General features: G+C 47.0%; 1 protein-coding gene across 7 annotated transcripts in view; it reads right to left on the bottom strand.

Moving 5' to 3' along the window:
- Nucleotides 1-22,523, bottom strand: part of LOC119448782 (general transcription factor IIH subunit 1) — a 93,317-nt gene that overhangs the window by 60,285 nt on the left and 10,509 nt on the right. For 4 of the 7 annotated variants that reach the window (XM_049665879.1, XM_049665875.1, XM_049665878.1 and 1 more), the window contains exons 3-5: nt 21,660-21,756; nt 19,878-20,037; nt 424-573 (exon numbers count right to left, since the gene is read on the bottom strand). The exons of 1 other annotated variant lie outside the window; for it this stretch is intronic. In XM_049665879.1, the coding sequence (XP_049521836.1) occupies nt 424-573; nt 19,878-20,037; nt 21,660-21,756 (407 nt within the window). The remainder of the gene's footprint in view (nt 1-423; nt 574-19,877; nt 20,038-21,659; nt 21,757-22,523) is intronic. 2 more of the 7 variants (XM_049665876.1, XM_049665873.1) reach the window with 2 other exon arrangements.

Raw genomic sequence — 22,523 nt, 5'->3', positions numbered from 1 at the left:
ATCAACATTCCTCTGAACAAATTTTGTAATAATTCTTTGAAAACATATTTAATGCCTAAGCTTCCATTTTAGGCTCTTTCAGAAGGAACAGCCTTTGCACGTAAAGTAGTAAACTAAAATATTAATTTCTTTTTGTTTCAGAGCAAAAGAGCCTAACGAATACACTCTTGCTTACTCATGTAGATCACAGGAAAAAAAAATACCCAAATATTACCAAAGGGCATTCGATACATGCCCGTAGTACGTTTTTAATTGCCAGTCTGAAATTTAATGAGTGCACTCGAAGCATTTCAAAAGCCATACAACTATGATGATAACATCCCATCTTCTTGTTCAATAACAGACGTCAATGAGAATATTCCATTTTCGCAAGCATCTAGTAGCACAGTTCCGACTAGAAAAAAAGCAGCCGGCAGTCAATACCTTTTTCGTCACTGCGAGCACAGTCAGAAAACAGGTCTCGCGTGCCTGTGTGGAGCCTGTCTCGGTGAAAGTAATGGGACTGGAAGAACCGCGTCCAGAATTCAGATTCAGTCATGCGCTCGGGCACATTTTCCAGGTGTTTCCGCTTCACTGAAAAAAAAAAAAAAGATACATTTCGAAAACAGTCACCTAAACTTCGCTACAAATACAAAAGAAAAGCCATGTACCAGTCATCCGAGCATTCAACATTCAAAGGACATTGATACCCCCCTATAAAGCGAACCTTACCTCTTACCAGGAGACAGACCGAAATAGGTACTGAAACTTCAGTTATTATTCAGATTATTGTACGGTTTGCTTCCTTTAACTGAGGTTAATTAACGAAACGCCACGCGGACTTATAGAAATAAAAAAGTAATGCCAAAATTTCGCAAACTTTTCGGCTGCGGCAGAGCGAAACTGCGCACCGCTTAGCCGCTATATCAACACTCCCGCTGCTACGCCGCGCGCAAGTCGCGACGCTCAAACCCTCGAAAACAAGATAGTCAAATTAAGCAGAAAGTCAAGCAAACAGTCACGCATAAACAGGAATAGCAAGATCGCCCGACTCCGCCCAGAACCTCCGCGCGCGTCGTCTCTGATAAACCGGGTTGATAACGAAATGGCCGGGGCTTCCGGGTTGTTCCGCGCGGAGTGCAGTGTGGCGCAGGTGACTTTTAGAACGCCGCAGCAAGAGTCCGCAAGTGCAGAGCTGTACTAATACAAACGCGAGCCGGCCGCTGCCGATGTGCGTGAGCGATGTCGCGCGAAGCCGGGTTCGGCTTTCCGGCTCGCCGCGCCGCGTCTGCCGCGTCTTTCTTCATTTATCTAGGGACCTTGTGTCTTTCGCCGCCTTCCCCGCTCCCTCCCGCCCCACCCCTCTATACTACTATTTTAACTGTTTAGTTCTGTCTAGTACCCCCCCTTTCACCACAGAGAAAGAAAAAAAGTTATTCTTTCTCTATGCTTTCACCGCCAGCCGCTCTTGCCGCTCTTCTATCACGCGCACCTTCGTCATGCGCTCCGGGCAACCTTCGCTGCGCCAGACGGCCTAAACGCGCTCCAAGGCCGCGCGACCGATGCGGCTTCAGCGACGTTTGATGCCAGGCTCCGCGCGCGCGAATGAAGAAATAGAAACGAGTGCGGAAGCAGCAGCAGCAGCAGCAGCGGCAACGTATACATGCGTGCGTGCGTGGAATCACAAGGGCACACGGACCGTCGCATAATACGTGGTATCGATTGCGCCGGCGTGCACGGCCGGTAATTCGACACTATCGTGCGAACCCCTCGCGCTAGCACGCGCAGTTCTTTGTGCGAGAATAGCAATTCGAATATCCGGGTTCCGCGTAAACGATGCATGACTGTGCATACCTTGCGCGGCTGCACGCGTCTACACAGCAAATTCAACGAGGAAAAAAAAAAAAAAAAAAAAAAAAAATCCGTAATCTAAACGCAATGATTGGCGGCAAAAGCCCGTGAAGGCCGACTTCACTTTTAAAGCTCCCAAAGGGGAAAGGAGAGGAGGGGGATTGGAAAAGAACTTAATTGAGCACCATGAAATGTGAGTGTTTGAATTGCTAATTTGTTGAGCAGCTCTCTGCTGCATCACGTGACGTCACAGAAATAGGGCGGCGCTGCAGTCAGTTTTGGTGCAGGCAACTCTACTGTTCGTGGTACGTATCCAAACTTACATTCAACGTGCTGCTATAGGCGTTAATTCTGTCAAGTGGTGCACAAAAAAAAAAAAAGTTGTCTCTGAGCAACAACAGCAGGGAACATACAAAACAAGTACAGCAGCACTGCAAGTGCGATGTAGTTTGATGCATAAATGCCATGCCAGATTGCCATGCTAAAGGGAGATCTAATATCGCTTCCTTCAGGAGCTGGTGCCTTTTTTTGCTTCACATAAAATGTCTGTTATAAAGATATTTGATCAAGTCTCTGGCGGAGGTTTACCCACGAGTACCATACTAACTCCAGTGCAATTCCAATGATCACAATGAAAATGAGATATGCAATATAGCCCCCAAAAGTTGAACAATTAAATACTTTTCTATATTGTCCAACATGCAGGGAAAGTAAAAATGTGAAAAAAAACAAAACAATAAAACACTTCTGCATTCTTAAAGTGACACTAAAGATAAACACTAAATCAGTTTAAACTGAACTAATTATTCTTTCAGAACACTACTTACATTATTTCTTGAAAGAGGTTGATTACTAAAATACAAAATTAAGGCCATACTTCCATTTTTTTATTACATGCCGGAAACCCAGCACCGGTATGTGTGACATAGTCTCGTATCTTGGACATGTCCCTGGCTTTTTTAAAAATTCAATGCAACCTTTCAATACCAATAAAAAATTAACTAAGCCCGAGAGGATGCCATTAAAATCCATAGCGTAATGGCGAGAGCTGGTGGGGGAACTTCAATGCAGCTGCATCACCCGTCTTTCATTCTTGCGTCTTTTATGGCTTACCATCCCTCCTCACAAAGCAAGAGTGCCTTTTTTTAAGTATTACATAAGCTTAATTTACTAATACACCTCGGCTTATTTATATCTCTTATTTATCTCTAATTTAACGTCACCTTAACTATATCGGCCCCCAGCCATGCCATGCTAAATGTGCCAGTTCTCATCAGATAAGTTAATTGGAATTGGGCTTATCCAGTCCTTATTAGGGTGACCAGCTAACTAGGATAGCCAAAGTTGATTACTTTTCTCCTGACACAGTATGGTTCAGGCATCAATTTTGAGCAAGACAGGTGTAGTGTCCGTATCGGGGTATTCTGTCTACCTTTAACTACTTTTTCCCCTTCAGAAGAACTAGTTCCTGACCTAGAAGTTTGAAGCAGGATACTGTCACAATGTAGCGACAGTGAAGAACCAAATAGCAATATAGCTAGCAAGATAAACAACGACATGGGTCGTAACTTCTATTTTGTTCGGGACACAAACCAACAAATGCATACACAAAGAACTCACACACACAAATGATAACAAGGAACTGACTGACTGACAAATGAACAATGAACAAACCCCAACAAGCCTTTGTGAATGTCAGTCTATGGTTATCATCCGTGTATGTCGATTCTCTGTTTATGTTTCTGCAGGTTTGCGTCCTGAATAGTTTGTTGTTGTAACACAAGTCATCATTTCCTTGCCCTTGCGTTCGTCTTTTAAATGGTAAACACATCCTTTGTAGCCCCTCGTCTTTACTATTTTAAGTCTGGGTTGCAATGGCCGTCCACTGTCTATTTTTACACGCTTATGCCAGAGTAACAGAATTGGGGCTCAGCAAAACAAAACTGGTGCCAGCTAGTCCATACCTTTTCCTTATGTCTTTAGATTATGTGCCAGATCACTTGTCTGCAGCAACATTGCAACACTCCTTTATTATGTCCATCAATGCCAGGTAAGGTAAGGTTAGGTTAGGCTAGGCTTCTGCTGAGCATGTGATTGCGAGCTTTGCTTGACTAAGAAGCCCAGCCAACTGTAGCATTTTCATATGTGCTCATTATTGCAGGTTTTCCTTGAATGTTTCAGTAAAAATTCACTGACAAACCATAGCATAATTATTTCTGGGCCAGGCAAGAGAGTGGCTTGTAAATAATTAAGTTATTGCATCAGTCAATTACTTGTGATAGTTTCCTTGCAGAGAGTTGTAGATACGTTGGACAGCATGCACAGAGCCTAGCATGCTGGCATTTTCATATTTTCTTATGATTGCAAGATTTCTCTGAATTTTTCACTCAAAATTCACTGAAAATCCATAGCATTGCTATTTATTCATGTATGATTCAATCATAAAACAAGCAGTGCATCTTGCATAGCCTAGCCAGTTGGCCAGACTGGGCGTTCTCGAAACCAAGGCACTGAACTTAGATTCCAATTTCTTAGGTACCTTGATTGTGGATCAATTTCCCTAACCAAGAGCAACCGGTATAAATATTTTCTATTCCTCTCTTGACTTTTTTTTCAGAACTGCAAAATTCTTTGACAGTTCTAGACGTTCTGAACGTTTAACACTGTGTGTGTGTCATGTGCACTGCAGCATGTAAAGAGGTTCTAAACTACAGAGAGCGGGGAGAATTCTTATTCAGCCTTAAGTGTTCAAAGTTTAGGCAGGACTGCAACACCTCAATCACATAGACAGTGAACTCAAAAATCCCTGCCAGCCTCTGTTTCTTATACATACAAGCAGTCACCATGAGAAGAAGGCAAGCTCATAACATGAACGAGCTCGAACAAGACACTAGTATGAGTAAATAAAATATGAACATTCAATGCTAACAAAGTTATCTTGTACTAGTTCTTGAACTTTAATGTTCTTGTTATTCACACATGGTGTAGCTGTATAGTAGTGCATGCCACCCACAGCTAAATTCACAACACATCAATGTTTCAGTCAATCACAGTTGTAAATAATGTTGACCCATAAACACTACTAAACTGTAAGAAAGCTCCTAAATTATGTTCAAAAACCCTAGAGGTGATGTACAGGGTGTGGTAAAAGTTCCTGCATTCTCCAAAAATCAGTTGTAAAAGAGTTTGCCTTGATTATTTCATACTGTTTTTAAGTTGCTGTTCTTATATGTGCTTTCTTTTTTCCACTCCCGATATGCAAATGCATATTTTTGCTCTTAGGATGGCCAGAAGCAGATTTGCAAGCTGCAATGAAATGCAGCATCGCCACCATCGCAGCATTCTCTTCACAGATGAGGCAGTGTTCAATATCGAGCAATTCTTAAACCACCTAAACGATATGGTATTGACAGGAAGCCTCAAAGAAGCAAATGTCAGTGACAGGATTGCCTCAAGAGTTTCTCACCCTCAATCAGTGATGGTTTTGGGGGGGGGCAATCACTTCTTATGGAAAGATGCCACTGGTTTTATAAGTTCCCAAGTTCCAGCATACCAGGTGTTAAATTTTTTTTACTATAACGTTTCCAAAACACTATAGCTAAACTTAGATACTATAATGAAGTCCGTAAAATCGTCACATTACTTCGTTATATTGAAATTTCATTATATATTGATATTGGACCTTTCATGCAAATAAGTACAGTCGCTGAGGTATTTTTCTAGCACAAGAGGCCACAGAGCTTTTTGCATTATCGTGCTATCATAAAAAACGAGACTAATATAACCGAGGAAGAAAATCATTTCGTTGAGAGTAGGAGTTTGCGAATAGTGCTTTTTGAAACCGAATCGAATACGAATCAAACAGTGCCATAAGCAAATCGAATCAAATCATATATTGAATACTTTTCGAATGATGAACAGCCGTTATCACAATTATAATAAAACAATGTTCACATCGCAGCATTCTTAAAGTTAGCAAGTTTCTGTCATTACACAGCACGTTATGAAGCATTGTTCATTAAAAGCACAGATGGAGCATTAGGAGCCAACAAGTAGTTGCTTCCCATGCACAGCTCTCTTCAGAGTGTGCAAATGATCACTGTACAGCCTGTAAAGTATGGCTACTTAAGTGGTGTGGCCTGCTCCACTACACAAGCACTTATGTTTTATGTCTGTAATATGCCTGCGGTGGTGAGAACCTTTGCTCCAAATTTATGTTCATTTAGGCACACTTGACGTTTTGAAATATTCGAAAAGCATTCGAAAGATACTTGCACTTACAAATATTGATTATTTGATTCAAAAACCAAATCGAATAGGACACTATTTAAGACACTATTCAATTCGTTATTTGAGAGTTTCGAATATTCACACACCCCTAAATTTGAGAGCCTACGATCAGAGATACGGTTTCATATCATGATGATGATGAAAACATTTTATTGACAGGAAAAGGAGAGGGGAGTTAGGGGAAGCGTGGTCGGATCCTTATTCCGGGATTCCGTTGGCTAAGGCCGCCGCCCTGGCTCTTTTCACGAGGGCTTGCTGGTCCTCGAGGGTTGAGCTGGACAGGGCTGCCTCCCATCCTTCCCACGTTGGCTGTTGTGTGGTTTCTAAGGCACTATTAGCCTGACAGGCCCATACCATATGGTACAAATCTGCTTTCTGCCCGCAGAATTTACATTCGGCTGAAAAGGATTGTGGCTCGATAGCATGTAGCTTTACTGGATTGCTAAATGACATGGTTTGTAATCTCCGTAGAAGACATTCTTCTGATTTATCTAATCCTTTGGCAGGGCCCGGGTATTTTCGTCGCGATAGGAGCAAGTTCTGTAATACATCTGCATAAGTTACTAATGGCAAGGGGAGTTCCGGTTCTAAGGGGAGGGAGGAGGAGGGACCCTGGGGGAGGAAAGCTCGGGCGGCGGCGTGTGCACGCTCATTTCCCTCTACTCCCTGATGACCTGGCACCCAAATCAGCTCTTTGCGCGAAGCGAAGACCCCAGATTGTTTCAGAATCCTGCAAACTTGCGGCACAATTCTGCCCCGCATGTAATTTCTATATGCAGTTTGCGAATCCGTAATGATGTATTTGGAATTAGGATGCAAAGCTGCCATAGCAATCGCCACCTCTTCCAATTCTGCAATTTCCCCATGCCGAACAGAAAGTCCACTGACCGTTTTCCCTTGATGCACAACTGTTATTGTCGAGACCCCTCCTACAGGACCCGCAGCATCCACGAAGAAGGCTCCCTCTATTTTAGAATAGATCCCGTCCATCTTCTTGGCTCTCGCCCTCTTCCTTGCTTGATGATATTCAGGGTGCATGTTTTTTGGCAGGGGCAGTGTCGCAAACTTGCTCCTCCACTCTTTCGGGACGTCTTGTCTTGCTGCCATGTGGTAAGGGCAGCTGATTTTCAAGTCCTCCAGCACCTTGCGCCCCGTTTTCGTTCCTGCCAATCTGGCATATTGACTTAATAGGTGGGCCTCAATTAGCTCATCTGTTGTGTTGTGCACCCCCAACTGCAAGCGCTCCATAGATGTTTTGACCGACAGTCCCAGTGCCTTCTTATATGCTGTTTTAAGGATGACATCGAAATGATTTAAATCGCACTTCCTCATCCGAAGGTACGGAGCCACGTACACGATATATCATGTTGATGATATTGTCACGAGCGGTGATCCTGTGGTCGGTGCTTTGACGATGACGACGACGGTGTGGCTTTCTGGTGTGCACGCGCTCTCCTGAACCATTGCTGTAGGGTTGTGCGCCTTACCTTGTAAATATATCCATTGTATATATAATCTCCCCGTAACATCTTTGGTGGAGGTGCTGGGTAAGCTCGCTACAACACCGGGAACTGGATCTTCGCAGCGGACGGTGCGTTACCAACCAAGCGACCCAGCGTGAGCAACACCTGTCACCGGTCATTCTCTTGCACCCTCGTGATCCCGGGACATTCAACGGCACAAGCGGCGTGGACGTCGATGAATGGCTGGCAATGTATGGGCGCGTCAGCTGCACTAACAAGTGGGACCCAACGATAATGCTTGCGAATGTCATCTTCTATTTGTGCGGCACTGCGCAACTCTAGTTCGAGATGGATGAGGCAGATCTGACAAGTTGGGACGTCTGTAAGCAGAAGTTAGGCGATCTATTTGGGAGACCTATCGGACGACAACTAGCGGCCAAGCAGGAACTCGCAATTCGTGCTCAGACATCCACAGAGCCATACATCTCGTATATTCAGGACATGCCTCTGTGCCACAAGGTCGACAAACACATGCCTGAAGCGGACAAAGTGGGACATGTACTGAAAGCCATAGCCGATGACGCATAATCTGCTACTGTGTAAGAACTGCTCTACAGTGGAGTCGGTCATTGCTGAATGTCATCGTTTTGAGCAGGCCAAAAGTCAACGTATCACTCATCGCTTCGACCGACTTCCCAATACGGCTGCCACGTCCTCATGCGAAGGTTTAGCCACGCTTCGGCAAACGCAAGCTCCAGAAAACATCACCAGGATCGTCCGTCGAGAAATCGAGGCCATGGCACCCGTCATGACGGTATGCAAAGCAACAACCTGGCTACAATTTCGCTAATTCAGGCCGTGGTTCGCCAAGAGGTCGCGAATATGGGCATTTTACCCGCCTTTGATAACGGTAATGCTGCTACCAACCTAGTCACCCCTGTCGTCGCTGCTGCAAGACCGAACACGACCTTCAGGCCACGTTATCGAAATCCAGCCGATTGGCGCACACCTGATGACTGGCCCATCTGCTTCACATGCTCTAGGATTGGACACATTGCCCGCCATTGCCGCAGCTGCTGGCCACGTCCTATCGATCAAACCCTTACAATCGCCCGGACCGTTCACCATATGCTCCATCGTTCCGTCCTGAGGCCTCAAGTGCTGAACGTGCTCCTAGGGAAAACCCAATCAGCCGCTCACCATCACCCCAGTGCCGTCAAGTCCCGCTCGCTCCAACCTCGCCGCTCTCGGTCTCCCTTTGACCACCTCTCGGAAAACTAGCCAGTGCAGCCCCCCGGCATTTACGACCCGGCCTGAAAATCCTCTGATTGTCCCTCATACCCGATGCAACCTTCTTGAAATTGATAGTGTGGCAGTTACAGCTCTTGTTGATACCGCTGCACAAATTTCTGTAATGAGCTCAAGCCTCCGTCGCCGCCTCCAGAAAGTCCTGACACCCGCAGCTTCACCTACCGTCCGAGCAGCCGACAGGAGTACACCTGCCGTACACCCGAGTGCTTGGAATGTGCACTGCACACATCACCATTTCTGGTCGATACATATCTGTTCTTTTTGCTGTTCTGGAACAGTGCCCCCATGAACAGTACCCCCATCCTTGGAATCGACTTTCTGTCCACACATGCTGCCCTTATCGACTGCTCCGCGGGCCTTCTCTGGCTAGAACTTCATTTGTGCTCCGACAACGTCGATGTCGGCCCACCCCGCCTACGCTCTGTCGAGTTTCTTCGACTACTTCCGCAAGCCGCAATATACGTCCAGCTTTCAGAATTTCCGCCCCTACCCGACGTCGACTACGTCGCCTGCCCTATTCCTGAGGTCGCATTGGAACGCAATGTCGCGCTCCCTTGTACGGTGGTGACAGTTACAAACAATGGCACCTCTTTTCCCATCCTCAATTTTGGCTTCTCGATGTAAGTTCTTCCTCGCGGAATATCACGCTCATGTGACCCCATTGGCTGGCCACACGGTTTCTGCCCTAACCATAGAACCTCCACCGGATTTTCCCCCGCCGTCATCGCAGTCAGGTTCGTACTGCGACCACTTTGCCCGCATGATATCAGGAGATCTCTCGCTGGCACAGTCCGCTGCCCTTCGCCCCGTGCTGGTTTCCTACCAGGATATCTTTGACTTTGGCAACCGTCCTCTGGGCCAGACTTCCGTCATCACCCAACGCATTCATACCGGCGATGCGAGTCCTAGTCACCGACGGCCTTACCGTGTGTCAGCTCCGGAGCGTGCTGTCCTCCAATAGGAAGTGGCGAAAATGCTGGGCAAAGGCATAGTTGAACCCTCATGCAGTCCTTGGGCCTCGCCCGTCGTACTTGTGAAAAAGAAGCACAATAGCTGGAGATTCTGTGTAGACTACTGCCAGCTCAACCAGATTACCAAAAAGGATGTGTACCCTCTCCCGCGTATTGATGATGCACTGGACTGCTTGTACGGCGCCAGATTTCTCTTCCATCGACCTGCACTCATAATACTGGCAAATTGCTGTGGACAACCAAGACCGCTTTCGTGACTCCTGATGGCCTCTATCAATTTAAAGTGATGCCTTTTGGCCTATGTAACGCTCCTGCTACTTTCGAGTTTATGATGGACTCTCTTCTTCGAGTCATCAAGTGGTCCATATGCCTTTGCTACCTGGATGATGTTATCGTTTTTTTCGACTACGTTTGAAAACCATCTCACTCGCCTGTCCACCGTCCTTGATGTTTTTCGCCGTGCTCGTCTTCAGCTTAACTCGCCGAAATGTCGCTTTGGGCACCGTCAAATCTGCGTACTCGGCCACGTTGTTGACGCTGCAGGCGTGCAGCCTGACCCTGACAAAGTCCGCGTGGTTAGTCAGTTCCCTACTCCACGGTCGGCCAAGGACATCCGCAGTTTTCTTAGCCTGTGCTCGTACTTCCGTCGCATTGTCCAGAACTTCGTGGAAGTGGCCCGCCCTCTCACTGGCCTACTCAAGAAGGACGTCATTTTCACTTGGAGTCGCGAACAAGCGGATGCCTTTTCAACGCTCGTTGCCATCCTAATGAACCCACCTGTTCTAGCACATTTTGACCCGTCAGCCAGCATGGATGTTTGTACCGACGCCAGTGGCCACGGTATAGGCGCCGTCCTTGCACAACAGCAGCACAGCCTCCACCACGTGGGCGCTTATGCAAGCCGCATTCTGTTGCCGGCGGAGCAAAATTACTCCATCACAGAACGTGAGTGCTTAGCTGGGCAAAGGCATAGTTGATTACCAAAAAGGATGTGTACCCTTTTGTGGGCCATCACAAAATTCCGACTGTACCTGTATGGCAGGCACTTCTCAGTTATTACAGACCACCGCACTTTGTTGGCTTTCGTTGCTGAAGGACCCCACTGGTCGCCTTGGGTGCTGGGCACTCCGCTTGCAAGAGTACTCATTTTCTGTGTTCTACAAATCTGGACGGCTTCACCAAGACGCCGACTGCTTGTCGCGATACCCGGTCGATCCCCCTGATACACTGGAAGATGAACCTGACACCTTCGTTTTGACCATTACAGGCTTCGTTCACATAGCTGACGAACAGCGACGTGACTCATCTTTGAGACCTATTATAGACGGTCTCAACTCGCCACACCCTGACCCTTCCCTACGGATGTTTGTGCTCCACAACGACACCTTACACTGCTACAACGCCCGGCCTGACGGCGCTGAGCTCTTACTTGTTCCCGCGCATCTTCGCTCTACTGTTTTGAGCCAGCTTCACGATGCACCGATGGCCGGACACCTAGGCGTGTCACGCACGTATGATCGCATCCGTAGGTGCTTCTTTTGGCCTGGTCTCTACCGTTCCGTGCGACAGTACGTTGCGGCTTGTGACCTCTGCCAGAGATGCAAGACTCCTGCCCTACTGCTTGCTGGTAGCCTTCAGCCCCTCGATATCCCTGATGAACCATTTTCAGGGTGGGACTCAATCTTCTAGGGCTTTTCCCCATGTCAACCACTGGCAATAGATGGGTTGCAGTCGCTACTGACCACGCAACGCGGTACGCTGTTACACGAGCACTTCTCACCAGCTGTGCTACTGATGTAGTCGATTTCATTCTTCACGACATCATCCTGCGCCACAGTGCTCCTCGTCAGTTAATCACGGACCGCGGCCGCTACTTCCTGTCCAAAGTAGTCGACAACATTCTTCGTTCTTGCTCAACCAATCACAAGTTCACCACTGCGTACCATCCTCATGACAAACGGCCTTACTGAAAGCCTCAACCGTACTCTCACACATATGCTTGCTATGTACGTGTCTGAGGACCACCGAGACTGGGACATTAACTTGCCTTTTGTGACCTTCGCCTACAACTCTTCTCGTCACGACACAGCTGGCTACTCACCATTTTATCTACTGTTTGGCTACGACCCACCATTGCTTATGGACACCATACTTCATCCTCACGCAGACACATCCTCTGCATATGCTCGTGATGCTCTTGCCCGTGCTGATATCGCCTGCCAGGTTGCCCGCGATCGCTTGTCGGCTTCACAGGTCAATCAAAGATGTCTCTATGACCGCCGACGCCGGGAGGTGAATTTCCCTCCAGGATCGCTCGTCTTGCTGTGGTTCCCGTCACGTCGCATTGGCCTATGCAAAAAACTCCTGTCCCATTATGCTGGCCCTTACCGCGTCGTACGCAAAGTCACTAATGTGACCTATGAAATCGCTCTGCTAAATCCTAAGCCAGCCTCTGCAACAATCGCGAGTGACATAGTCCATGTCTCACGTCTTAAACCGTACCACTCTCGGCCCGGACCCTAACTGCACCGGGACGATGCTTCTGCCGCCAGCGGGTAATGTCATGAGCGGCGATCCTGTGGTCGGTGCTTAGACGATGACGACGACGACAGCGTGGCTTTCTCGTGTGCACGCGCTCTTCTGAACCATTGCTGTAGCGTTGTGCACCTTACCTTGTAAATATATCCATTGTATATACAATCTCCCTGTAACGATATCTTTACATCGACAGTACGAAACAAAGCCTGTGAAGCTTTCAGGTCCACTCTGCCTCCCCAGGTAATAGCATCGCCCACAGTGGGATGACGCTATCAGCCATCTTGGCTCACCCATACATTGTACCCTCTGCAGATTACCTTCAAAATAAGGTGCGAGGGCCACGAGAAAACAAAAAAGCAAGCCACTGCCCTCACATTTTTGGCCAGCCATTTTAATATTATGCCTGGTGCAAGACATTAAACACAATGAAAGAAGTTAACCCGTTGCCTACGAAATACTGCCACCGAGCAAGAAGACTCAACCGCTTACCTTCCCACTTGTTTTACTGAAAGATGTTGCATATCTTATTCAAACTTGCAGCACAATTCCAATCAGAAGTGTTTCAAGATGTATGCGACACATTGTAAATATCATTACTTTCATCAATGCTTTTGCAGTTAATGCACTATCTTGGCATACACAATTGTGTACACAGTGCCTGAAAGGGCTAAGTGCGGTTTCCACACTAGCACAGCAGAGAGCAAAGCACACTATCACCTGCTTGATGGTGCTGGTGTTTTTTGCCACATATAGGCAACAGTCCCACGTAAAACAATACATCAAATGTTTGTCACTGTGAAGACGATCTGAGTAGCGCTCGTGTTGTCGTTCTGCCATCTTGCCTGCAGCCATCTCTCTCTGTATATATCTTGTAAATATAATTTTCCTATCCCTTTTTGCTACTCTCATCCCCGTGGCATTTTGGTGGAGGTGCGGGTTACCCACACATAGCGGAGCTCTGCAGCGGCAGATGCTTGGCTTTATCCACAATGGCGGAAGAGGTGTCTGCACCCACCGAGGCGGCTGCAACGACAACGGTCGTCCTGGCTCAGCTAAAAGACCCAAACACATTCTGCGGGACTGACAATGTCGACATCGAGGACTGGCTACCCCTGTACAAGTGTGCAAGTAAGAATAATGACTGGGATGATATGATCATGTTGGCAAACATATTATTTTACATCAAAGGAACCGTGAAGGTGTGGTTTGAGAATAATGAAGACAATATTGGGAGCTGGGATGCATGCAAGGAAAAGATGCATTCCCTGTTCGGCAAGTCCACAAGTAGAAAAGCAGCAGCAAAGCAGGAGCTGGCATCTCATGCGCAGACAGCGACAGAGTCATACCTGAATTATATACAGTATAGACCACTTATAACGTAACCGCTTATAGTTCAGGACCGGATATAGTGCGGCCTTTTCAGCCTCCCGTTAATTTTCCCATAGCACTCTATGTCTACACATATCGCTTATAGTGCAGTTGCAGGAAACGAAATACCGGTTACAGTGCGGCTGCCTGGGAGTACGGAAGTCAGCGGAGACGGCGAACGCTCCCCTCAAACGCGCGCCCCAAGGAGTGCTCGAGGAAGAAAGAGACGAAGTGGAGAAGAAGGGCACGTGGTGCGAACGAACAGCCAGTGAGGCTGAAACCAGAATCTTGAGTGCGAGTCGTGAAATATCACGGCGCGCATAGCGAGCGAGGGCCACGAAAGTGCCAAGGCCGGCTAACGCTCGCTTCGCAATAACGGCAGTAAACGAAAGTTCAGGGAGCGGGCGGCGCCGGCACGGGGAAGGGCGCACGCAGAGACCGTGGAATGTGAGGGAGGAGGGCGGCAGGGAAGCGGATTTCGCCTCGGCAACTCCGCCGCTTCGTTGGCTCCCCTCACCCTCCCTCGTACCTCCCTCACTTTCGACTGTCACTGTGCGCGCCCGCCGGCCGGCCTGGCGCCAGCTCCCCGAAGTTTCGTTTTCTGCCGTTATTGGGAAGCGGGCGTTGGCCAGCCTGGGACAGCGCCGCTGCTTCCCTCTGCGCCGTCGCCGCAGCGTGCAAGGTCAACACATGACTAGAAAGTACAGGAAGCATAAAGGAGAAAGAAGGGTTCACTGCCATTTCTACGCGTGGCTATGGTAGTGTGGCTGAGACGTCGGCACGTACGCGCATGTTCCGGCGGAACGCAGAATCGGCGACCTTGTCATTTAAGAGAGGGTGAAATTTCCGCCGCATTTTTTTTTCTTTCTTTCTTTTTTTTTTTTTTTTTTTTCGCAACATTGAGGGGTCTCTCCTAAGCCTTTACTTTATGGCGGTGCCAGCGCAATGCTGGTCGGAGGCGCCGCCGCGTGATTTGGTTTGAAGTAACGAGATTCGACTGTAAATTGAATGCAAACATTCTAGCCGCATTCCTCAACTGTCGCATACGCGTGGCGGCTCGGTGCACATGTTTTGCATATGTGCGGGCCTTGAAAATTGTTGCTTTGGTTATAGTCCGGTACCGCTTATAAGTAAGTCGCGACTCCGGCGACTTACGTTATAAGCGGTCTACACTGTACAAGACTTGCTTGCCCTTTGCCACAAAGCCGACGACGGCAGGACGGAGTCTGAGAAAGTAGGCCACGTGTTAAAGGGCATAGCAGATGATGCCTTCAGCCTGCTAATCTGCAAAGACTGCAACACCATCGATGCCATCATCCAAAAGTGCGAAAGTGCATTGCCCATAATTTCCCTCGACTTCCGAACACAACAGCAACGTGGTCCTGCGAAGACGTACCTGAGCTGTCGGCACCGCTCACCGTGGAACACGTGAAGAACATCCGACGTGAACTTGATGCTGTGTCTCCTGCTTCTACGTGCGGCCGTACCTGTGACCATAGCTCCCAGATAGTGCCACTAGTCCAAGCTATCGTTCATCAGGAGCTCTCCAATGCTGGCCTGGACTCTGTGTGCACCGCAGCTCCTTCCCAGTTAATTGACTGCCGTCCCTCACTTTCGCACGCCCAAGATCAAAGGCCGCCGTTCCGTACTCGCAACCCAGCCGAGTGGAGGACTGCTGATGACCGTCCCATTTGCTTTAACTGCCGTCGTATTGGACACGTGGCCCGACATTGTAACAGCCAGTGTTATTGTTATCAGGATCCCTATGGAAACAACCGTCGCCCCGACATGGATCATGGCTGATTTCAGCTCTACCATGGGCATCCCCAAACCACTGCTGATGACGCTCCCTCCATGCCGTATCGTCGTTCACCATCCCCACGTGGTCACCAGTCCCGTTCACCGTTGTCGCGTCGCCAATTATCTCGCTCGCCCCAATTCCGCCGCCCTACGTCGCCGATTGAACGACTCCCTCAGGAAAACTAGACGATGCAGCGCCCAGAAGTGATGCTGCATCGACGACCCGCCTGCCAAATCCTCTGACCTCACTGCAGAACAGATGGAACCTGATAGACGTTTTAACACTGGATGATGCACATGTCGCTCTACTGGATACTGGGGCTCAGATATCAGTGATGAATTCGGAGCTTTGTCACCGCCTTAAGAAGTTCCTAACACCACCCACAGTACCGCTCATTCGTGTCGCCGATGGTGGAACATTTCCCGTGCTAGGGATGTGCTCCGCGCAAATAAGTGTTGCTGACCGATCCACAAGCGTACTACTTGCCGTGCTCGAGAAACGCTCCCTTGACCTCATCCTCGGTATGGATTTTCTGTCTGACCATTCTGCCCTCATTGACTGTGAAACCGGCTTGCTTCAGCTAGACCTACCGTGCTACCATGACGCTCCTACTACACGCCAACCGTGCCCTGTGCTCAGTGGATTACGTTCGTCTACCTCCTCAAGCCGTTATGTATGTGAACTTGCGATCTTGTTTTCCCATTCCCGATAGCGATTACATCTTAAGCCCGATCGTTGACGTCTTATTCGGCAAAAACGTCGCTCTTCCTCACACCCTATTAGAGTTACGGATAATCGCATGTCTCTACCCATACTGAACTATGCTGCTATGCCGAGCATGGAAGAATGCACCAGAAAGACGGTGAAGACGACGATCTGAGTAGTGCTCGTGTTGTTGTTCTGCCATCTTGCCTGCAGCCGTCTCTCTCTGCATATATCTTGTAAATATAATTTTCCTATCCCTTTTTCCTACTCTCATCGCCGTGGCAATATTGAACCTCAATGTAACGAGGCATGTTAATACACAGTTTCAATATAGAGAAATTTCACTGCTGCCGCAAAGAAACACTGAGGCAAAAATGAAAACTGCCACTGACACAGACGGTCAAAAGGTTGAATTACATGTGGCTGTTCGTGAACGCACCTCTCAAATCGCACGCCGCTGAACAGGAGCAGCGTAGCAGAAAGACCCTCTCGCCATCCTGTTTTGTATAAAGTTCAAGCGTGATAGGATCCTATCGCGCCCTGCATGCTGTATACTGTAGGGTGAGGGTAAGCATATGAAGACGAGCAGAGAACGGTGGCTTGATGTGCGCTTGTCTTCCCACGCGAGCAAGGGCAAGGAAGACGGGGGGGGGGGGGAGTGCGCTGTATCTTTATCAAGCGCGCTAGAGGAGGAAGGGTGGGAGGCAGGACAGCCTCCCCCTCTACCCTGACTGTACTGCAGCTTAATGCATACGCAGCCCACACATTCTACCTTGGCGGTAATCTGCAGCGGGTGCAAAGGTAGAGCAAGCCGAGATAGCCACGGTTTCATGTGCGCTGTCATGTGCGTTTAGTGCTGAAGGTTGCATAATCTTGAGTTTCGAAACACAGATGAAGCTTTAGCTCCCCTCTGCCTGTGCTTTTCATGATAGTGTCGTGCCACTGCAAGAGACACTATCAGCCGTAAGAGTGGTGTTGACGCGAAAGTGCCGCAAGCTTCATTTCGTACCGCCGATGTGAAGACATCGCCAACATGGCATGAAAATGTATTTCTAGTACCTACTGAAAATTTGTTTATTTTTTCCAATTGCCCGATAATTAAAAAACATTTTACAGCCCCTACTGTATAAAAAAATATCTCGGTAACTGTACTCACAAAAACGTCGAAATACAGTATAATAAAATTTTGATACAACAAAGTAATGAGCCAGTTTTACCAACTTCATTATATCATTATCAAGGTTAATCATCTGTATTTAGAATATGAAGCCGCATTTTTCAGTATAAAACTCCAATTGTTATGTAGGCACTCAGTAGTGGAACAGCCATTTCATCTTTCGGCGCAAGTCCTGGCGCAGGCAGAAAGACGATTTGGTGCAGCAGCAAGCACTTTTGACCTAGGGTCAAACGCACATATGCTTACCATACACCATGCAAATTTTAACTGATATAGTCGATATGTTGTGGAGATGGGTTTGCACGAGGCTTACCTTGCGAGCGCGGTCACAAAAGGACATGACGCTCCTTCAGACTGCCGCACACAATGGGTGCTGCGACCGGGTTTGTCGAATCTCTGATTCGGTGCGGAGAAGGCACCACAGGAAGATTGTCAACAAACGCGGGTTTATTAACCGAGTATGCAACACAGTGCGACAGTCACGGCTTGTGGCCAAAGGCTCACTGCAAGACTGAACAAGTATGCTGGCCTGCACTGAACATAACATCATGCAATACTCTCATGTCACACCATGCAAGTGAGGGAGTTTTTGAACAGCACAACTGCGCATGCGCAAGACGCAAAGAGGGTTTTGCGTTTGCGTCAACGACGCTATCACAGCGGCTCTTTACAAAGCCATGCCATCACCCATAAACATAGAGAAAGCTAACGTTTAATCCTAGAATGGCACATCCGCGTTCTGAAAACACTGCAGTACCATGCGGGTCCAATGAACACCGAAATAAAGCGCCAGCAAGATAGTACGGCGGCACTACATTGTACGTTCTTCAGAGCAAAATGCGGGAATGACAGACCGGATGACTCTGACTAGAACTCTCATGGGCCTCTGCTTCCTTCTACGATGATGATGATAGCGTGCTGTTGGTTTTGATTTTAGCTTTGCTAGCTGCGAAGCATCGACGTAAGGAGGGTTTCACTGGTATGCTTGCCTTGGTGCAGGCGCGTCGCAATTTTCCGCTAAAATGCCGTTTTTGCGCAGGATGGAGCAAAGGTCCACTTTCGGTGCAGCTTGGCGCAATTAGCACAGCTGTTCCACCACTGGTTACTGATTAATTTTTTTGTGGAAAAGTTTGAAGAACTCAGCCATGTGAAGCATAGTGCCACACTTTTCACACTCTCAGCTGTTGTCACTTTTTTTTTGCACTACACACTTTGCACTGCCATGACAGATTTTATTTGCAAGAGTTCAGCAAAATATGATGTAAGAAATGCACCCACTGTACTCCTTCAATGTGCATAGGTGTCAGAACGCTCACTGTGCCAGTGAAAACATTCTGCAAATATCAACTAAAAATTAAGTAATAAAACCACCCTGAAGTGGGCACCTAATGTCCCCTGTTGACATTTTTAAACTTATCCAGCCTATACTGGCTGTTGTGCCATCTACGATTAAGTTGCTCAACCAACAACCCCCCCCACAGCCATTGCCAATCTTTGGCAACATGGCCCCCCATTTTTTTGCTTTAGCAGCCTATGGGTTATGGGTTAATGGTCCAGCAGTAAACATACCATATTTACTCGCATAATGAAAGCACTCACCTAATGAATGCACCCCCCAGTTTTCCAATCAAATAGTGCTTTCTTTTTTCTTTTCCTGATAATGATCATACTCTGAACTCGCTGCAGTTAAGTTGGAGACACATGGTACAATTCGGTGTCTGACACAATACGTCATGCAGCGCACCAAGACTTGCGCCGTGCTAATTATGAATGCGACACCGGTGACGTCAGCACCCGCCCCGCCTCGTTCCTGCCGACGAGGAGTCGAAAAAGAGATTTAAGGCAGAACCAGTCCAATGTTTGGAGAGAGAGTCGCCACCAGCCGCCCCCGTCAGTCTGGTGTGCTTGCTCGATCGAGCGCATTCGTCGCGCAGGCTTCCGTAATCGAAGTGGCACTGGGTGCTGCAGGCTCGTGCGTCGACCGTCGATGTAGTACTGCTACTTGTGTGCTATTTCCTGCTATATCTGTACATACATGTAAAGCTTTTCGTCTCGTCTTCGTCTGCTCTAAGAGTCCGTCTCTCGTCCTCTAACCCAAAGTCACAATACAGGGCACATCCAAATTAGACGGTAGGCAGTCGCTGCAGACGCAGGAATGGGGCACTTAGGACACTGGACAATGTCATCATATGGTTGACTCCAACCACAAGTGGTCCCGGCACGTCAGACACGGTATTGGACGCTGAATCGGACTGTTTGTCTCTTACATTTTAGTGGTGGCCACAGAAAAAAAAAATAACAAGAACTCTTACCTCACATATTGAATGCACCACCCAATTTTGAATTATTATTTGAGAAAAAAAATTTGCAATCTTTATGCCACTTAATATGGTACCAGCACCCTACATACTAGGTATACATACCGGCAGGGTAGGTCCTAAATATGGAGTCGATGATGTCAGCTGTGAGGTTGTACTTCAGGCCCTCTGTGCCATCTGTCTGTGGCTGGACGTCAACGAGAAACGCAGCTGAGACTCCAACGGGTTGTGACGAAGGGGCCACCTGAACACTCCCAGCCTTTTTCTGTAGACCAGTATGAAATGACAGTGCAAAGCCTATGTCAGTAGGATTAACACACAAGTACTGACAGCTAACAAAATGAAATCCCATCACAATGTAAAGATAAGTACTATATTCCCTTTAGTCCCAAAGTACCCATTTGTGTACATGCCTTGCTTTTGCCAGTTCTGTCCAGCAGGGGCAAAGAAAAAAACCACAGACATTAAGCTGCTGGTCAACTGAACCCTCTGCTTACAAAATGCAACTCTATTTCACTTCAGACTGCCACATATTCTTACACATGTCCAATTCATTCAAGACAATACCATGTGTGACGGTATGTTAAGCAAGCCGCTTCCATCAGCAATGGCGTAAGAATGGTTTTTCTTTCCTCGTAATGCCTGCACATTAAGCTCCGAGCTGTAAATTCAAATTTTTAACAGAAAAAAAAAACATGACTGACTGCAGACTGAATCAAGATTTAATTGCTCTATAATTACATGGATTAGTAATTAGAAAACTCGCAAAGTACAGTATGATTCTACCACCTTGACTTTCTTTCAGTAGTGTCTGCGGGGCCTCGGAATTAAATTTATTGAAAGGTCCATCACAATTTGTTACCGAGGAGGTTAGAGATATGTTGTGGCAAGGCACGTTACTTAATTTGTACAAGGAGATTACTCCGACAGATAAGAAGTACTTCTCCTGAGCTCCGCGAAGCCAAATTTATGAAATTTGCGTTCTCAGCAAGCTGCGAGCATTTGATGCAGTTATAGGATTGTACAGTTTCATTCAAGAGTGATTAACTAACACTAGCGCAGTTCTACATTTAACTTATGCCCCTGCTACATGGGCAAGTGTCCATCCTCACACGACTCAACCTGAACTAGCCTATATCTAAAATTGAAGCAGAGAACCACAAAAGGTTTGGCCAGGTTCTCATCAAGATGACTGACTTCCCGCACATCACTAGATGTGTGTGCAAAACAGTAAGCTGGAATTTTATAGACAAGCAAGTTGTAATGGTTCCAGCCAGTAATTCGTGAGTGCAGAAGTCCGTATATCCATTCACACATTTTATGCCTTAGCGAAATGAATGCAGCACTTTCATTTCTACTGCAGATGTCTGTGTTGATGAGATGGGACCGTACACACTTTAATGCATCTGAGCCCACTATACTTCAGCAATACAAAAGGCTGCATGGTGTCAAGACTAAAATTGTATATTTGTGAATTTGTAGATAAAGTTAGGCAGATATCTTCATACAGTCACTATGGCTGCTTTTGTTTGGCATCTGATAGCGCGCATCTGTGTGTGCCAATTCACCAAAGAATGTTTATTGCAATCCACAAAGCAGATTTTTGATGGGCCGGACTAAAGTTGAGTATGCTTTGAAACGATAGTGCACCATGTGCACATGAGGTCGACCTGCAGTGACCCAAGGCCATTCTATAGTGTCAGCGTGACAGGAGCATACGTGGCACAAAATCAGCAGCATGGAAATTTGTGCAGGCTTTTGTGATCACAAGTTTGAAAACTAATAACTAAGAAGATGAAAAAAAAAACATGCTTTTTAATGTTTATGAGATGCTTTTAAAGTTTATGGATGCATTTAAAGTGAAGACAAAATAAGTGAAAAGCTCACTGGAGCGTGGTTGGCCCAAAACTCCTCTGGTGTGATCACCCGGCTGACAACCAAGTTCCTGTACAGCTCGAACAGGCGTGGGTCTTCCTGAAGGATCCTGAAGAAGGGTTCCAGTTCAATATGAATTCAATCAAGAATGGCCAAATAAAACAGCAAGAAAGTTCTGGCTATATAGCAGACTGAACGGAGGCAGTGAAAGAGCACTAAGATAAAAATTCAATGACAAACACCTCTGCGCCTACACAGAAGGGTTACAACTTGGCTGGAATGGAGCTCTCTCAAATGTCAAACATAGGTATGCTGTCTTGTTAAAGGGACACTAAAGAGAAACAATAAGTCCCTTAAGATTGATAAAGTATTCTCCCAAAACTTTATTTTCGTTAGCTTCGCTGTTATAGACTGATAGAAAAATGAAGGCCAAAGTACCGCATTTCTAATTTCACGCCGAAACCCTGGCGCATTTACGTTGGTCTGACGTCATGGATTTCAAAGTATTTTTTCATGTTTTAGCGTTTGTGGCTCAGTAAAAGTTTGTTAAGTTGAGTTTCTGGTCCTTTAGAAAAGATGCTATTCAATCTTTAACGACAAATAACTAACAAGGCCCGAGCAGACGCTGTCAAAATCCATGACATCACAGAGAGCTGGTGTGGGAACATCAAGGCAGCATCGCCACCCGTCTTTCGTGAATGCACCTCCTCTGGTTTAACAAGCCTCTTTTCACAGCAAGCGTGCCTTTTTGGCAATGTATAAGGCTAATTTACTACTAAAGCTAAAATAATTTCTCTCTCCAGTGTCCTTCTGATGGCTCAAGGAATTTATTTATTTGAATTTATTTATTTATTTATTTGAACATACTGCTAGCCT

The sequence above is a fragment of the Dermacentor silvarum genome, chromosome 4 (genome assembly GCF_013339745.2).
Source record: "Dermacentor silvarum isolate Dsil-2018 chromosome 4, BIME_Dsil_1.4, whole genome shotgun sequence".
Lineage (NCBI taxonomy): Eukaryota > Metazoa > Arthropoda > Arachnida > Ixodida > Ixodidae > Dermacentor > Dermacentor silvarum.
This window is presented reverse-complemented; position numbering and strand designations above follow the sequence as displayed.